This window comes from Hibiscus syriacus, unplaced genomic scaffold (genome assembly GCF_006381635.1).
Source record: "Hibiscus syriacus cultivar Baekdansim isolate YM2019G1 unplaced genomic scaffold, ASM638163v2 tig00110747_pilon, whole genome shotgun sequence".
Lineage (NCBI taxonomy): Eukaryota > Viridiplantae > Streptophyta > Magnoliopsida > Malvales > Malvaceae > Hibiscus > Hibiscus syriacus.
Window position 1 is genome coordinate 64260 of NW_024062848.1, and position 17000 is coordinate 81259.

Here is a 17000-nt window from a genome sequence, read left to right on the forward strand (position 1 = left end):
CCTCCTGAATTGCTTGTTGGCAGATAGTGCAGCAATGCCAGAAGAGGGAAGATCCAGGACAAAGCTTTATTAGTTTTGGCTCATTCGACTAAAGAAATGGTTGCAGAATATTGTTTGTTTAGCATTTTCAAACAATAGTACACCAACAATTGGATTTGTAACGCCCCGAATCCTGGGTTAGTAGTTTGGGTGAACCCAAAACCCATATTTAGAGACCAAAGGACCATTAGAATAGCTTAGACCAAGTATAGTGATAGTGGGCTTGAGTTGGGTCTAAGAGAATTATTGAATGGTAAGGAGTATTTTATGAAATTAAAAGTAGAGGGACTAAAATTGTAAATTTCCCCTTGTTGTTTGAAAGCTGAAAACCCCTTCTCTATTATAAGATTATGTGAATCACTTCCCGTAACAGCCCACTAAAAACTCTTCCTCTTCCCTTCAACTCTTCCTCTTCCTCTTCCTCTTCCTCTTCCTCTTCCTCTTCCTCTTCCTCTTCCTCTTCCTCTTCCTCTTCCTCTTCCTCTTCTTATTCCTCTTCCTCTCCAAAGTGAAGATTTCAAGCATTTCAAGGTTAGTTCAGTTTAACCAAGGTGAGAATGTTAATCCCCATCCTTCTAGCTTTAATTTAACCCCAATTTCTCATGTTTTACACTTAGTTCCAAAAATGGGTTTTTGGGATATTTAAGAGAATCTATGGATTCTAGGTTGTTTTTAATAGATTCAAGTTATATGAAGTGTTCTTATCTTTAATCCAACCACCTAGCGGATGTAGTAATTCATTTTTCTTACCTTGATTAGTGAAAGAAGTGATAGAAAGCTCAAGAGCAAGGGGAAAGAGAAATTACCTCTTGAGTGGTTTTAGGGATTTATTAGGACCTCTTAAGATCATATAAAACTCTAATAATGGTTGGGAACCCCAATAGGGCAATTTTAGGTGGTTTAAAGAGTCATTTTCATGTCTAAGTAAGGCATGTTTGGCCACGAGTATTGGTAATGGAAGAACAGTACCGATACTTTTCTTCAGAGGATAAAATATAAAGGGGTTTGTAAGCTAGAAGTGTCAATACTCAAGCAATGGGTATTGATATTGTATGTAAGGTATCGATACCCATAGGGTGATATCGATACTAGGATAACTTAGTAGATTCTAGTAGCCATTTTTTATATTGATACTCATGGGAGTATCAATAGCATTGTTTATACTCTCAATAGGGTATCGATATCAAAGCATTATTTCAAACATCGAACCCAATTTTAGTATTGATACCTCATATGATATCGATATCATAGTCGTGAGTATCGATATTGTACCAACAGTTTCTATACTGGACCAGCAGTATCGATACCAATCACCTATTTTCAACTTGTTTTAACCTTAAGGTATCAATATCCAAGGGTGAGTATCGATATTCTCGTACTTTTTTAGGCAAGAAATCCAAGAGATTTTAAAAGGTAAATTAGGTTTCCTAAAAGCTTAAATTACTCCCAAATAAGACAACAAGCGAGAAGAAGAATAATGTTTTATTTCATTAAAAATGAGATTAATTATGGTGACATAAAACTAGCCTTGTCTGAATACTGGGAAACAATATGGACACTTGGGTTATTTTAGAAATGATACTAGTATCGAGAAAGTAGTTTCAGTCTGGATATCCTTAGGTAGTGCGCAAGGCACTTTAAACTGACTAACTAGGGTGCAAGGTCCGACACTCGCAAGGGGTGATTTAATTGAGGGTGTTGTGTTCAATGTAGAGATTCTGGACCATATCCTCGTAGACTAGAGGGTTGCACTCCGAGATGTAGAACCATCAGTCGTACCAAGATGTCTACCATTGAGTAGAGAGTGCAATATACGAGTATACTCACTGATGTATATTATGTGATAGCTTGAGCATTCTATTGAATACATTTAGTATGATTTAGTTGTTAGTGTGACACTAGCTAGTTAGCTCAGCATTTGGAATTTGTTTCATTATGCAGGTTAGTGGATGAGCAATTGAGGAGCCTTTTGTTCAATTGAGATCCAGACCGAGTGCAACAGAGTACATCTCGAGTTCTTCTATAGAGGTCATGTATATTTGTGAACCTTTGCACTTGTTGAGTCATAACTTTATTTAAAATATTGGCATGTATATTTTGAATTATTATTTTTGAGAGCTCCTGATGTAAACTATTTTATATAAACATGGTCGATTTATTTTATCATAAGCACTTTCAAGAAAACCATGTTAATTAAGAAAATTTTTGGTTAGCCACTCAGTGGCTCAGTGTAGAATTCAAATCGATGATTGTGTGTTGTACTGGTTTAGGGTGTTATATTTAGTTGTATTAGAACATCATGTTTAGACGTTTCTAGGGCCTACGGGTCATAGTCAATGAGAGTTTATGAGTATATATGACTCTAAGAATGTTAAGAGTACTTATGGGTTTAGAATAGTGAAATTAATTCCTCGTTATTATTAAATTTCAGAATTTTAGCTATGGATGAGAGCCCATGCCATAGTCAGGAGGGTAGAAACGAGAGTAGGGCTTCCCTCACGAGTGATTTGGGTGATGATTTCGTCCTAGAGACATATTTTGATGAGCATATGGATGCAGAGGTCGAGGAGACAACCTTCTTTAGAGATTTAACTGTGACCTTGAGACACATTGCTAGAGTCATTCCCAAGTCACTAGTTACCCCATCTACCCAACCATCTCCCCCAGCCCCTCTCGTCGTAGTGCCGTAGGAGTCCTCGATTGAGAGGCTCTAGAGGTACCGAACCATAGGTTTCTTTGGCATAGGATATGATGACCTTATAACGACTGATCAGGGGCTAAGAAAAACCTTTACGATCCTTCATCAGTTACACCTCATCCCATAAGGTATGCTAAAGTGTATACCTCCCTGCTAAAGGGTGACATTATCGATTGGTGGGAGACATTCGAGATGTGATTAGAGCCTGAGTGACCCAATTGGGGTCTCTTCTTAGAGGAGTTTCGTAAAAAGTACATAAGAGAGGCTCATGTAGATGCTTTGAGGGACCAGTTAACTCAATTGACCTAGAGGGACCAATTTGTATTTGAATATAAGGTAGAGTTCCTCCACTTGAGTCGGTATATATTAGATCTAGTGTCATCAAAGTATCATCATTGTAGGAGGTTTAGGGAGGACCTCCGTCTAGACATCCTAACATAACTAGTTGTTGATCCATCGAGAGTGTTCACTGAGTTAGCCCATTAGGCGAAAGTCGTAGAAAGGGTTCTAGGAATAAAAGCTGCTGAAGTCAAGGTTACTCCTGATCAGACCAGAGGAGCGATAGGGTCATCATAACCTTCCCAGCCATCCAAGAGAGTGATTTATTCTCAGGGGTCTTGGAGGGCTCTAGCAGGCCAGTCTAGCAAATCTGTGCATAGTACAAGCAGAGGTGAGGTAGATATGACCAGCGCAGGAGACCATTGACCATCGCATCAGTAGAGAGTTCTGGGGATTCATCAAGGGAAAATTTCGACCCATTTGTCCCATCTACGGAAAGAGGCATCTGGGGGCTTATCGATAGGGGTTTAGGGGTTGTTATAATTGTGGTTCCCTAAATCACTACGTTAGAGATTGTCCAAAGGCGTAGGATATGAACCCATCATTGACTCATAGGTCAGCACTATCGTGTAGAGGGTAGAGGACCCCAGAGAGGTGGGAGTTATACATCTGGTTAGACCACTAGGGGTGCAGCCATATTTAGGGCTAGTGTTGAGCCCAAAGTTATCGCTCGTTAACTAGAAGTCTGAGCTTAGGAGGATTGTGATACAGCCGATGTGATCTCAGGTATTTTTACAGTATTTTTCTATTTCGGTTACTACATTAGTCGACCTAGGATCCACCAATCCTATATCTATTATGATCTAGTTCAAGAGAGAAATTTTCTAGCTAATAATCTTGAGATAGGGGTTCAGGTGTCTAGTCCTTTAGGATTAGATGTTCTAGTGGATAAGGTATGTCGTACATGTTCGACTAAAATTTAAAGTGAGACATTCCACGTTAATCATATGGAGCTTCCTTTTAGGGAGTTTGATTTGATTTTAGACATGGACTGGTTTTTGGAGCATGATGTCAGCTTGAGGTGTAAGCTTCGATGGCTTATACTCAGGAAGAATTATGGGACTATGATCGTGATGTTTGGTGAGAACCCTAAGTGTGTAAGGGTTATGTCACCCCTTAAATCACAAAATATGTTAGAGCAGGGATGCAAAGCTTTATTGGCCCATATAGTCGATACTAGGGTTGTAGTTATGAGGTTAGAGGATATCCAAACTGTCTGAGAATTCTCAGATATGTTTTCGGAGGAATTACCAGGGTTATCGCTGGATCGAGAGTTAGAGTTTAGTATAAAGATAATGTCATGGTCTGCTCTAGTGTTCATTTTTCCCTACCGTGTGGCATCGACAGAGCTAAAAGAGTTGAAGGTTTAAATCTAAGAGTTTCTATAAAAAGGGTTCATTCAACCAAGTATTTCTCATTGGGGAGTGTCGGTTCTCTTTGTCAAGATCAGTTGAACAAAATAATCATCAAGAACCGTTATCCCCTTCCCAAAATCGATAACCTCTTCGACCAACTTAAGGGAGCATGTGTTTTATCTAAGATAGATATGAGATATGAGTACTACCAGTCAAAGGTTTAGGAGGCAGATATAGAAAAGACATCGTTTAGAACAAGATACGGTCATTATGAGTTCCTTGTAATACTGTTTGGACTCACCAACACCCTTACGACATTCAGACCTCATGAATCAAGTTTTCCACCTATACTTGGACTAGTTCATGGTGGTTTTCATTGATGATATTTTGGTATACTCGCTATCAGAGGAAGAGCAGAACCAACATCTCCGTATAGTTCTTTAGACCCTTCAGGATCGATAGCTTTTTACCAAGTTCAAGAAATGCAAGTTTTAGTTGTCCAAGGTTTTGTTTTTGGGACATGTTTTATTAGTGAATGGTATTCAAGTTGATCCACAGAATATTCATGTGGTACTTGTGTGGGAGCTACCAAATAACATAATATAGGTGCGTAGTTTCTTAGGTCTATAGGCTACTGTCGTTGATTTGTAAAGGGTTTTACGATGTTAGCAGCCCAATGACTAAGTTTCTTCATAAGGCAGTGTCGTTTTGTGTGGGTTGAGAAACAATATAGAAGTTTCGAACAATTAAAACCCCTTCTGACCCAAGCTTCAATTTTAACCCAACCTAAGTCAGGGAAGGACTTCACCGTGTTTAGCGATGCCTCACTAAACGGCTTAGTATGTGTGTTAATGCAAGAGAAAAAGGTGGTGGCCTACCCGTCCCGTCAGATTAAGCCTCATGAGAGGAATTACCCCACCACAATTTAGAGCTTGCAGCCATAGTCTTCGCACTAAAGATTTAGAGGAACTATCTATTTGAAGAGAAGCGCTACATTATTATAGATCACGGGAGTTTAAAGTATTTCCTCACCCAAAAAGAGTTAAACTTGAGGCAACGTAAATGGGCTAAGTTGTTAAAGGATTATGATTACATTATCGATTACCACATGGGAAAAGAAAATATGTAACTGATACGTCGAGTCGAAAGTCGATGTCAAAGTTAAGAGCATTGCTAACACGCTTGAGTATATCTAGTGATGGGGATTTGTTAGGCGAGCTCTGAGTAAAACCCAAATTAGTAAGTTGGGTCAAAAGATTAAAAATTTAGACAGTCGTTTAAGGGCTCGCATGGAGCAAGTCCACCGAGGCGAGGCCCCAAGGTTCAAGTTACAAGATGGTGAAGTGTTGTTCTTTAAGGGTCATTTATGTGTGCCCGATGTGGAATAGTTACGTACTAAGATTCTTCACGAGGCCCATTATAGTACACTTTCACTTCACCCTTGTAGCAACAAGATGTACCAAGAGCTTCGACCTTTGTAGTTTTGATCGGGCATGAAGAGAAAAGTGTATGAATTTGTCGCAAAATGTCTAGTGTACCAAAGTGTTAAGGAAGAACATTAGGTTCCCTCGGGGTTGCTCCAGCTGATTCAGATATTGCAGGGGAAGTGACACATAGTAACTATGGATTTTGTGACTAGGTTACCGACGCAAACATGACACGGTTTGGGTGATAGTAGATCGATTGACCAAGTCCTCTAACTTCTTACCAGTTATAATGGACTCCACCTTGGAGAGGTTAGTGCAGCTCTACATCCGCAAGATAGTAAGATTGCATTGAGTCTTGACTTCGATCATTTCAAATAGAGACCTTAGGTTCACTTCACGATTTTGGAAAGCTCTTCCTGATTCCCTAGGCACCAAACTCCATTTTAGCACCGCGTTTCATCCTCAAACAAATGGTCAGTCAGAGCGTGTTATTCAAGTCCTCGAGGACATGCTTAGGTGCATCGTTATTGATATTGATAGTAGTTTAGAGGATCACCTACCTTTAGTGAAGTTCGCGTATAATAATAGTTATCATTTGAGCATTCAGATGGCCCTGTATGAAGCTCTGTATGGACGTAAGTATAGAACTCATCTTTTTTTTAACCGAGCTTAATGAGTGGAAGATAGTGGGACTAGATATGATTAGAGAAACTGAAGAGAAGGTTAGGGTAATTCATAGTAGACTAAGGGAGGGTATCAGATAGGCAGAGGTCGTATTAAGATTTGAAGCGCAAGGAAATTGAGTTTTTTGTGGGCGACAAGGTATTCTTTAAGGTGTGTCTGTGGAAGAAATTACTACGATTTGGACGTTAGGGGAAGTTGACCCTATGTTTTATCGGTTCTTATGAGGTGCTTGAGAGAATCGAACCAGTAAACTATCAGTTAGCCCTACCCCTAGAGTTGGAGCGCATTCATAATATGTTCCACATGTTCATGCTCAAGAGGTATCGTTCTGACTCTTCGCATGTCATATCCTTAGAGCAAGTTAAGTTGAGTCCTGACATGACCTACAAAGAGGAACTGATTTAAATTCTAATCAATGAGGGGAAAGTGTTAAGGAACAAGTAAATTCCCTTAGTAAAGGTTCTTTGGAGAAATCATGGAGTCGATGAAGCTACTTGGATAATTGAGGAAGACATGCAACTCCAGTATCTGCGTCCCTTTTATCCAATTAAAATTTCAAGAATAAAATTTCTTATTAGGATGGGAGAATTGTAATGCCCCGAATCTCGAGTTAGTAGTTTGAGTCAACCCTAGACCCATATTTAAAGACCAAATAACCTATTAGAATAGCTTTGATCAAGTTTAGTGATAGTTGGTTTGAGTTGGGTCCAAGATAATTATTGAAAGGTGATGAGTATTTTATGAAATTGAAAGTAGATGGACTAAAAGTTCAAATTTCTCCTTGTTGTTTGAAAATTCAAAACCCCCTTCCCTATTATAAGTTTTGCTTAAACCACTTCCCTTAACACCCACCAGACACTTTTCCTCTTCCCTTTAACTTTTCATCTTCCTCTTTCTTTCCAAAGTGAAGATTTCAAGCATTTAAAGTTTAGATCGTTTAACCAATGTGAGAATGTTAATCCCCATCCTTATAGCTTTAATTTAAGCCCAATTTCTCAAGTTTTACACTTAGTTCCAAAAATGGGTTTTTAGGAGGTTTAAGTTAATCTATGGATTCTAAGTTGTTTTTAATAGATTCAACTTATAAGAAGTGTCATTATTTTTAGTCCAACCACCTAGTTGATGTAGTAATTTCTTTTTCTTACCTTGATTAGTTAAAGAAGTGGGAGAAAGCTCAAAAGCAAGGGGAAAAGAGAAATTACCTCTTGAGTGATTTCAGGGCTTTACTAGCATCCAAGAATTTCAAGATAACACACTTACAACTTTTTCATACCATTTGGGGTCACTAGAAATGCAATGTAGTTTAAGGGTTAGTTTAAAGCATGTTGAGTGGATTTCATGGTAACTTATATGTTTAGTATTATTGCATGTTTCTAAGCCTTATTATGACCCCTTAAGATCACATAAAACTCTAACAATGGTCGGAAACCTCAATAGGGCGGGTGGTTTAAAGAGTCATTTATGTGCCTAAGTAAAGTATGTTTGGGCAGGAGTATTGGTACTGGAAGAACAATACCGATATTGTTCTTTAGAGGATAAAATATAAAGGGGTTTGTAAGCTATAAGTATCGATACTCAAGCAATGTGTATCAATATTGTAGGTAAGGTATCAATACTCGCAGGTGGTATCTATACTAGGATAACTTAACAGATTCCAGTAGCCATTTTTGGTATCGATACTCATGGGAGTATCGATACCAGTATTGATACTCTCAGTATGGTATCGATACCAAAACATTATTTCAAACATCAAACCCAATTTTAGTATCGAAAACTCATATGGTATCGATACCATGGTCGTGAGTATCGATACTAGACTAATTAGGACACCCGAGTTACATAAAAAGTAGACATAAAAGTATACTTAACAAACTTAACCAATCAGGACACCCGAGATACCATAGTCGTGAGTATTGATACTAGGATAACTTAACAGATTAATTAAGGTGACATAAAAGTAGATTTTTTTAATACTCTGGAAACAATCAGGACACCCGAGTTACATTAGAAATTATACTAGTATCGAGAAAGTACTTTTAGTCCGGATATCCTTAGCTAGTGCGCAAGGCACTTTAAAATAACTAACTAGGGCGCAAGGTCCGACACTCGCAAATGGTGGGTTAGTCGAGGGTGTTGTGCCCGATGTAGAGATTATGGACCACAACTCAATAGACTAGAGGAGTGCGTGAGCTCCTAGATGTAGAACCCTTACCCGCGCCATGATGTCTACCACAGAGTAGAGGGTGCAATATACGAGGATACTCACTGATGTATATTATGTGATGGCTTGAGCATTCTATTGAATACATTTAGTATGATTTAGTTGTTAGTGTGACACTGAGCTAATTAGCTCAACGTTTGGAACTTGTTTCCTTACGCAGGTTAGTAAAGGAGCAGTTGAGGAGCCTTTTGTTCAATTGAGTTCCAGACTGAGTGCATCAAAGTAAGTCTAAGTTCTTCTTTAAAGGGCATATATATTTGTGAACCATTATACTCATTGAGTCATAACTTTATTTAAAATGTTGGTCTATATATTTTAAATTATTATTTTTGGGAGCTCCTGATGTAAACTATTTTATATAAATGTGGTCGATTTATTTTATCATGAGCACTTTTAAGGAAAACATGTCAATTAAGAAAAAATTTGGGTTAATAACTCCAGTGGTTCTGTGTACCATTCAAATCGATCGATTGTTTGTCGTACTATTTAGGATTTACAGGATTCACCTTCAAGATTTTGATCCACAATAATATATATATTTCTTTTTTGAGTAATTTGATCCATAATAATATTACACCAATAAGAGAGTTTTTATGTAGAGTGGGACAAAGGGTTAGGTCAAATAAGCAACTTTCTTGTTTGCATTAACTTAATCAGACACCCACACCCATCATTATTATCAAACAACCAACATTGGATGCTCATCACTTGTGTAAAGTTATAATGATTTCACACGATTTGTAAAGCCAAGGAGAAATGTAGAAAAAGAAATATAAAGTGTTCCGAAAACATTTAAAAACCCATAGACATTTTCACTATATTTATTAGATGATACCCTTCCCGTGATCTCTGTGGAGGATATGAGACGGTAGACTCTCGGAGGTGAATTACCGTCTCTCGGAGTTGCATTTATAACGAACTGCCTGAGAATTCAAGCAAGCATATTGCTATTGGCTGCTTCATAATATGGAAGATATAAGTGAATGATCACAATTGACTGATAACCTTGCATTTTCTATGAATTCCAGGTCCCAAATATGCAGCAAGCCTACACAAAGTCGAAATGCAAATCAGAAACCTGTTAAAGGTAGAAACTAAACCTTAATCATAAAGGTTCAGAAAGAAAAAAAAGCATGTCTTATGACTTACGTCTGTGATGAGAATACAAGGATATTAAAAATATAAGCTCATGAGAATACAAGGTTGATTATTGGGTGGCAAAATATATAAGTAGCACCTGTAATTGTAAGAATGAATGTGAAGGACATATTAAATAGCAGTTCAAGTTTCAACTGAACATAGAGGTACTGTCTAGAGACATTCAATCAGGTTCTACCAAATGAAAATGGAATTAAAAGACTAACGGTAAAATTTAAGGTTAAATACCTACTGCTTTGGGTGGTCACTGATATGGTATCTCAGAGACATGCCTTGAATCACTAGGAACTTCTGCCAATGGATTCATAATAAATCCACCGCCACCATGAAGTCGTAACCTATGGTTCTCAGATGTTTCATTGGAGTTTCTGTAAGCTCTATAACGTGTGGCAGCCATGGATTGGGTGCCAATGGATGTAGAAACCATAGAGGTATTGTATTGACCACCATCTGTATTCATCCCTGTTTTCCTCCAGAACTTGGATCTCAAAAACCCTGCAGCAGGAAATAGGCAACAAGTAGCCCGCTGGAGGTAGACATTCTCCCAGTTGAGACAGCCAAGTTATATGAGATCTCATCCAAAGCCAGTTCTAGACCGTGCACGCGAGTCTCTAGAGAATTTATTCCAGTCTGTGAGCTACCAATGAATCTCTAGACAAAAAGAAAGAAAAAAAATCAGGTGATATAAAACCTTGATGTGATAATTAGCATAATTAAAGTACATGCAGTAGTAATGCATAGGGGTACCAACTATTATTGTATTAAGCTCAAAACATGAAAATCAAATGTCAGGAGTACCAACTATTAATGCATAGGGGTACCAACTTTCTTTCAAGTTCAAAGAGATTGGTCGGAACCAGAAGTCTAGGAGATTTTAAATATCGGTGTATTTCAGTACAATTGATGATGCCAATACTCAGAGAGTTACTAAATCAATCCAAATTCAGTAATTTAGTTCATTTGCTTGTGAGTTAACTGTCACTTCAATAATGGAATGCATAAGCACCTTATGTTACTGAAAAAAGTTATCTTCAGAGATATATCATTATGACCCTCAAATTACAAGATGGTGAGGATATTTACTTTTCAAGGATTGGAAACAAACCTGCAGGAGATCTAGTAGGCTAGATTGCTGCTTTTCTATCTGAACCAGTTGGGTGCGGATCAAGGATAAATCCTCACAGTCTTTGTGGTTTGCACAGAGATTTTCAGAGGCATTACTAACCGCAACAGCAGATTCTGGGATTTCATCTTGACAAGGAGCAACACGAGATCCAGACTTTGAACCACCAATTTTTTGTGTTTTGTCATTGGAAATCTTATTACTGAAAAGGGACCGCCTTACTTGAGACTTTGCATATCTCGGATTCTCATTATTTCTCCTCTCCTTGAAACCGTCCTCATGAACCCCTGTCACAGTATTAGCAAACTCAACTCTCCAGTCTAGGGGCTTCTTGCCATTAACTTTCTGAACGGTTTCCTTTAAAATGGTTCTCTTCCAAGCTTTGGTTGCAAAGGAACTATCGGGTGGAGTTGACCTTTTCGTCAAAGAAGGTTTCTTAACTGCAATATCCGCATTGGAAGACAATTTAGCACCAGGCGAACAGTGTCTATCACTTGCATCCTCTGTTATGAGAACAGAACCAAATCCAGTAAAAATTCGTATCTATGTTACCAAAATGTTAAATATTCAATGAAAATGATCACATCATATCATTAATCTTCCCTGCAACTTGCAAAAAACAATTACAAAATAACCAGCTCATGGAAAAGATTCATTGATTCTATGCAACATTTCTAATTAAGATCTTCTTGAATCAACCAGATAAAATAGAAGGCATTAGCCAAGGTATCGAACTTCAATCAAGCAGAAGCAGATCATCATATACCTCTCGATGAAGACCGTGATCGAGGCGGTGGTGATGCCTCTTCTGAAACATCCGGAATCTGCTTCCAGGCCTCTAACATCTGACTCATAACCTCCCTGGCGGCCTTTACCTACATGGTAAACCAAAATATAAATGATCTTACTAGAATTTAGCTAAAAAAAATAATCTAAAAACGACTAGATTACTACATGCATGTGTTTTACATCATCATAATCATAACACTAAGAATAATAATAATAATAGATAAATGAATAAAAACCTTATCAAATTTTCTAGCCTCAAAGATTTTGATGCAATCAGTTTTGAACTCAGCTAATGAATCTTTCTCAACCACTGCTAACTTCCCAAGCGCCTCTGCCGCCGCCTTCCTCGTTGCCCAGTCCTCACTACTCAAGAACCCGATCAAACACCCCACCAATCCTTTCATCATCTTTTCACCCAAATTCGACGCCCCACCTGATCTGATCACACTCCCGATCACCACCAAAACTGCTGCCTTCGCCTTACAAGCATCACATTTCACGAGTTTCTCCAGCTTTGTTATCATCTTCCCCAGCCTAACCGGATGCGGGTCGGGTGATCCATCGATCGCGGCCGCCAAACACAATGCCGCCCCGATCTGCGCGTTCGGTTCTTGCTCCGTGAAAACCGCGTCGCTCAAGGGCTTCAGAAACGAAGATGAGAAGTTGCATTTGGTGAGGTTGGCGGAGAGAGCCGAGACGGCGTCGACGCAGGCAGAGCGGACGGCGGAGTTGGGATCCCTCAGACGGCGGAGGAGATTAGAGAGAATTTTGTGGAGGAAATGAGCGAGAGAATTTGGATAAGTAACCGCCAAAAAAGTAATGAGTTTCACGCATTGCTTACGGACCCCGCTTTTATCGGAGGAATCGACGGCGAGGATACAAGAAAGGAAAGTCGGAAGTGACGTGGCATCCAGGTTTCTAGCAACGGAGTCGAGCTCAGCAGCCGCGAGAGAGAAGGTGTCTCGGTCGCCGAGCTTGCTTAAAAGAGTGTTAATTTTGAGCTTAAAAGATTGCCCCAATTCTTCTCTTTGCATAATTTTCCGAGAGCAGCGGAGCAGCCGGCGGTACGGGTGGCGGTAACATTGGGCGATTCCCCAGCGATGGGATATCTCCGAGATCCGTCCAGGCCTTTATAATTTTAAGGTGAGGATGGAGAGTCGTTAAAAGAACTCCATAAAAAAAATGAAACGGTAGCGTTTTGAGTATTTTGGTAGATTTGTTTTTTTATCTACTTAATTGCATTACAATTTCTCAAAGTATAACCATCATTTTAAATTGATTCATAAACTTTAAAACATTTTAATTTCATCCTTAATTATGAGTATCTTTTAAATTAGTCCTCAAAATTTTTAACATTTCAATTTCATCCTTAAGTTATGACATTCATTTTAAATTAGTCCCCAAACTTTTTGAACATTCCAATTTCATTCCAAAATATATGTATATACTAATCACATCCATTGTTAATAAAATTACCAGGCCAAGTTATATTATTATATTTTTGAAGAAAAAACAAAATTTAGGTTAGTCTATGGTTAAAAATAATTATATATTTGGATGAATTTGGGGATAAAATAGGAATATTTAAAAGTTTTGGGACCAATTCAATAAAAAGGTTATAGTTTAGGGATGAAATTAAAACATTTAAAAGTTTAAGGACTAATTTAAAATAAGAGTTATAATTTATGGATGAAATTAGAATATTCAAAATTTAAGGATCAACTTAAAAATAAATATTATAATTTGAGGACATGTAATACAATAAAAAAAATTATTTAATTTTTGTTGTTTTTTTACTCTACTCAAGGTGGGAATAGGATTGTCAACATTCAACAATGATCAGGGAATAAGCAGATCTGACAAATGGCAATTCTTGCTTAGGATTTAATTAAATGTTCTCTCACTAATCAATTAATTTTAATTTATTCTTTTTAAAGCTCTTTATAAATATACAAATTTCCAATGAAAATATGATACAGTTAGAAGGAAATATAGTTCTTAGTTCCTTTTTCATGTTTTAAGTTTCTTTTGGAGGTTGAAAGATCTTTTTCATCACTAAATTTTCAATATTTGCCCATGAAGTTACCGACTAGATATCATATAACATATTTAACAAAGAAAAATTGGTGCAGCTAAAATCTAAGCTATTCAAATTTAGATTAGTGTTTGGAATGTGTCTCCAATATGAACGTATTTTAAAAAAAATGAATTGGAACATTTAGTTAGTTCTCAAGGCAGATGCTCTCTATATAATGACACATTTTATTTTTATTTTGTTTTTTATGCAGAATCTTGTTTGAGAATTTCAGATATAAAAAAAAAACAGTTGATATTACCAATCCAAGATGCAGAGGAAACACCATGGCAAGTTTGAGAATTTCAGATTTTGTTTTGGATATTTGTATACTTTTATTTTCGAATGTTTGTTTTCACATACTTTGATTTGATTATTTGTGTTTTGGATGATCATAGATTTCAAATGATTTTATTTGGATACTTTTATGTTAGATATTTTATGGATATTATAATTTTACGCATCTTATTTTTAGACATATTGATATTTGATTATGACATTGTCTAAGCATTTGACAATATTTTTTATAATTGGCTAACTTTATTATGCAATTTCATCTTGACAGCTTTATTTAAATTTTTATTTAACAAGTGAGATTTTTAATATTTTTTGATATTTTGTTATAACGTGGAGATTGTCGAACATACTTTGATATTTTGATATACCAAAAGTAATTGATATTTTGAATAAATTTTAAGATTATATTTGATTCAATCATTCGCATATATAAATTTTTTAAGGTCAGAAACTCCATGGTCCTTTCTTTATTGAAAAATTGAGTCATATATTAAAAATAATTTTGAAACAATTTTTCTAGGGGTTTTAAACTTCAATCGAGTCAAAAATTCATTTTAAGAACAATAGTACTGATACTACAAAAATAGTGTCGAAATTGTTCATGTAGTATCAGTGCAGTATTGATGCTAAAAAGTTAAAATACATTGTAGTGCCAATACAACTAATGTAGTACTGATATTCTCTTTGGTTTTGCAAAAACAATAGGCAAATTTAGTACCGATACTACCTATCACTGTAGTATCAATACTCCGACTGATAGTAATGATATTACCCTTATATTTTTCAAAATAACAAATTTCAGTAAGCAATTTTGATATCAATACTTATTCAAGTTCGATATTACTTATAACAATAGTACTAATACTTATTTGATGCAGTACTGACACCTTTTTACTCCAACTACTATATTTTGTAATTAATACAATTATTATGAGCAACATTTATTGTAGGAAACTTCATCCCAATGACTCTATTAACACTCACAACTACCCAAACAACTAGAATTGAATGAAGGGATATAAAAACAACATTGCAAGTCATATGTGAAGACAAGAGATCACAAAGAAAGCCAAAACAACATAGCCAAATTCAAGTCACTATTCTACAACATCCCTTTTGCTTTCAAAGAACACTTTTGTACTTCATTTGTATTTATTTCTCAAGGGTTCTTATTTGTTCTAGAATTTTGCAAACACATTCCTAGTGAGGTTTGCAACATGTAATTTTTCTCTTTGAGAGAATCTCTCAAGAATTTAAGGTATAATTCATGAGGAAGTTGCAAGATTACACCTTATCCTCAAAGGTTGCTACAAATTAGTGAATTTGTAAAAAATCCTTAGTGTGGATAGCTAAGGTAGTGGATGTAGACTTTGGTTTAGAAAGTCAAATCACTTTAAATTCTTGTGTTCAATCTTTTCATTTTTTTCTTTAAGCTACCACTAAAATTTTTATTTGCTAATTTACCCCCTCTTGGCTATTTTCTCCATTCGACCGACTCAACAATATATCCACATATTTTTACTTGTACATGATTTCTACCTAAATGGTGTATTAACCATAACTGCATGATTTCTAGTTTACATGCTTTTTAAAAAAAAATTAAAGCGAGTAAGGATTAAGGTTGATTTCTCCTTTGTGTACATCTATTTAGGAATTTCCTAGGGTTTCAAAGTGGTTTTGAACCATGTTAATTTTTACAATTCATTATAAGTATGATTTCAACTCTAAGGATAAAGGTACTCAAATTATCCTTGTTGTTGCCCATTTGGCTCAATAGACCCTCGTTCCTCACCCATTATAGGCTTATATGGATTGAGTTAAATTTGAGGGGATGCACCTCTCTATGCCTGACATGGAGAAACATATCTCACAAAGACATGAGGTGTGAACCCTAAAGGTTACTTCCTAAGCCTGACACGGGGAAACATTTCCTACAAAGGTGTTGCTTTCACCCACATTTTAAAGGGACAATCTAGGTATATATCTTATGTCATGCAAATGCAGTGTAGTGTGTGAGGAGAAATCTACCAACTTTTAAGACACATAAACTAAAAACACAATCTTTAGAATTAATCCATAAAACTAAAGGATCTAAAACATATTAGTACTAACAATCACAAGTGTGCACATGTGAATGCAATTAAGGTTTAAAATGAATGCTTATCAAGACCAACAATCAACCAAGGGATCAAGAATTAAATTAAGTTGATTCATAATTTCCATTGCACCAACAATAACTAATTAGGTAATGGCTCAACTTTCTAAATTTCTCAGCTAAGTCGTCAAGTTGTCATAACGTCCTGTAAAATTGAAAAAATAAGTTTAAAGTTCATTTTGAATAAAATTGGGGTTTTCTTTAAAAATAAAAAAATATGGTTGAGGGAGCACCATCAATCTTTGTTTAGTTATTGGATCCACAAAAAAATTTTGTGTTATTAAAATTATCTTAAAAATTATTAGAACAACTTCTGATCTACTTTAAAAAAGAGTTTAGGAATCATTATGTGTGGAGAGTTTAGCACCCTCACAATGCCCAAAAATCGGTACTTAATCTATTAATTTATTTTCTTTACAATGGAATTTATGAATTCAAATTTTAATTCCGATTGGTTAAATACAACGTTATTTAATTGAATAAGGTTCTAAAGAGAAAAGTCAACAATTCATTTATTTAACTGGAGAGAGTTAACTCCCAAATATAAAATAGGAAAGTGGTCTCTCATTTCCAACCATAACAGTGAATTACCAATATTTTTCTCAAGAACTTTAAGGAAAACGACAACATTTTCTTTTTCC

The 17000-nt window shown here is 36.3% G+C and overlaps 1 protein-coding gene across 1 annotated transcript; it reads right to left on the reverse strand.

Moving 5' to 3' along the window:
* Positions 1 to 9410: 9410 nt before the first annotated feature.
* Positions 9411 to 12951, reverse strand: LOC120139472 (TORTIFOLIA1-like protein 3). Its single transcript, XM_039154674.1, is given in 6 exon segments — positions 9411 to 9796; positions 10150 to 10449; positions 10452 to 10572; positions 11027 to 11547; positions 11811 to 11919; positions 12070 to 12951. Coding segments are annotated over 5 exon segments (1833 nt in total). The 5' UTR covers positions 12868 to 12951; the 3' UTR covers positions 9411 to 9796; positions 10150 to 10165.
* Positions 12952 to 17000: the final 4049 nt, after the last annotated feature.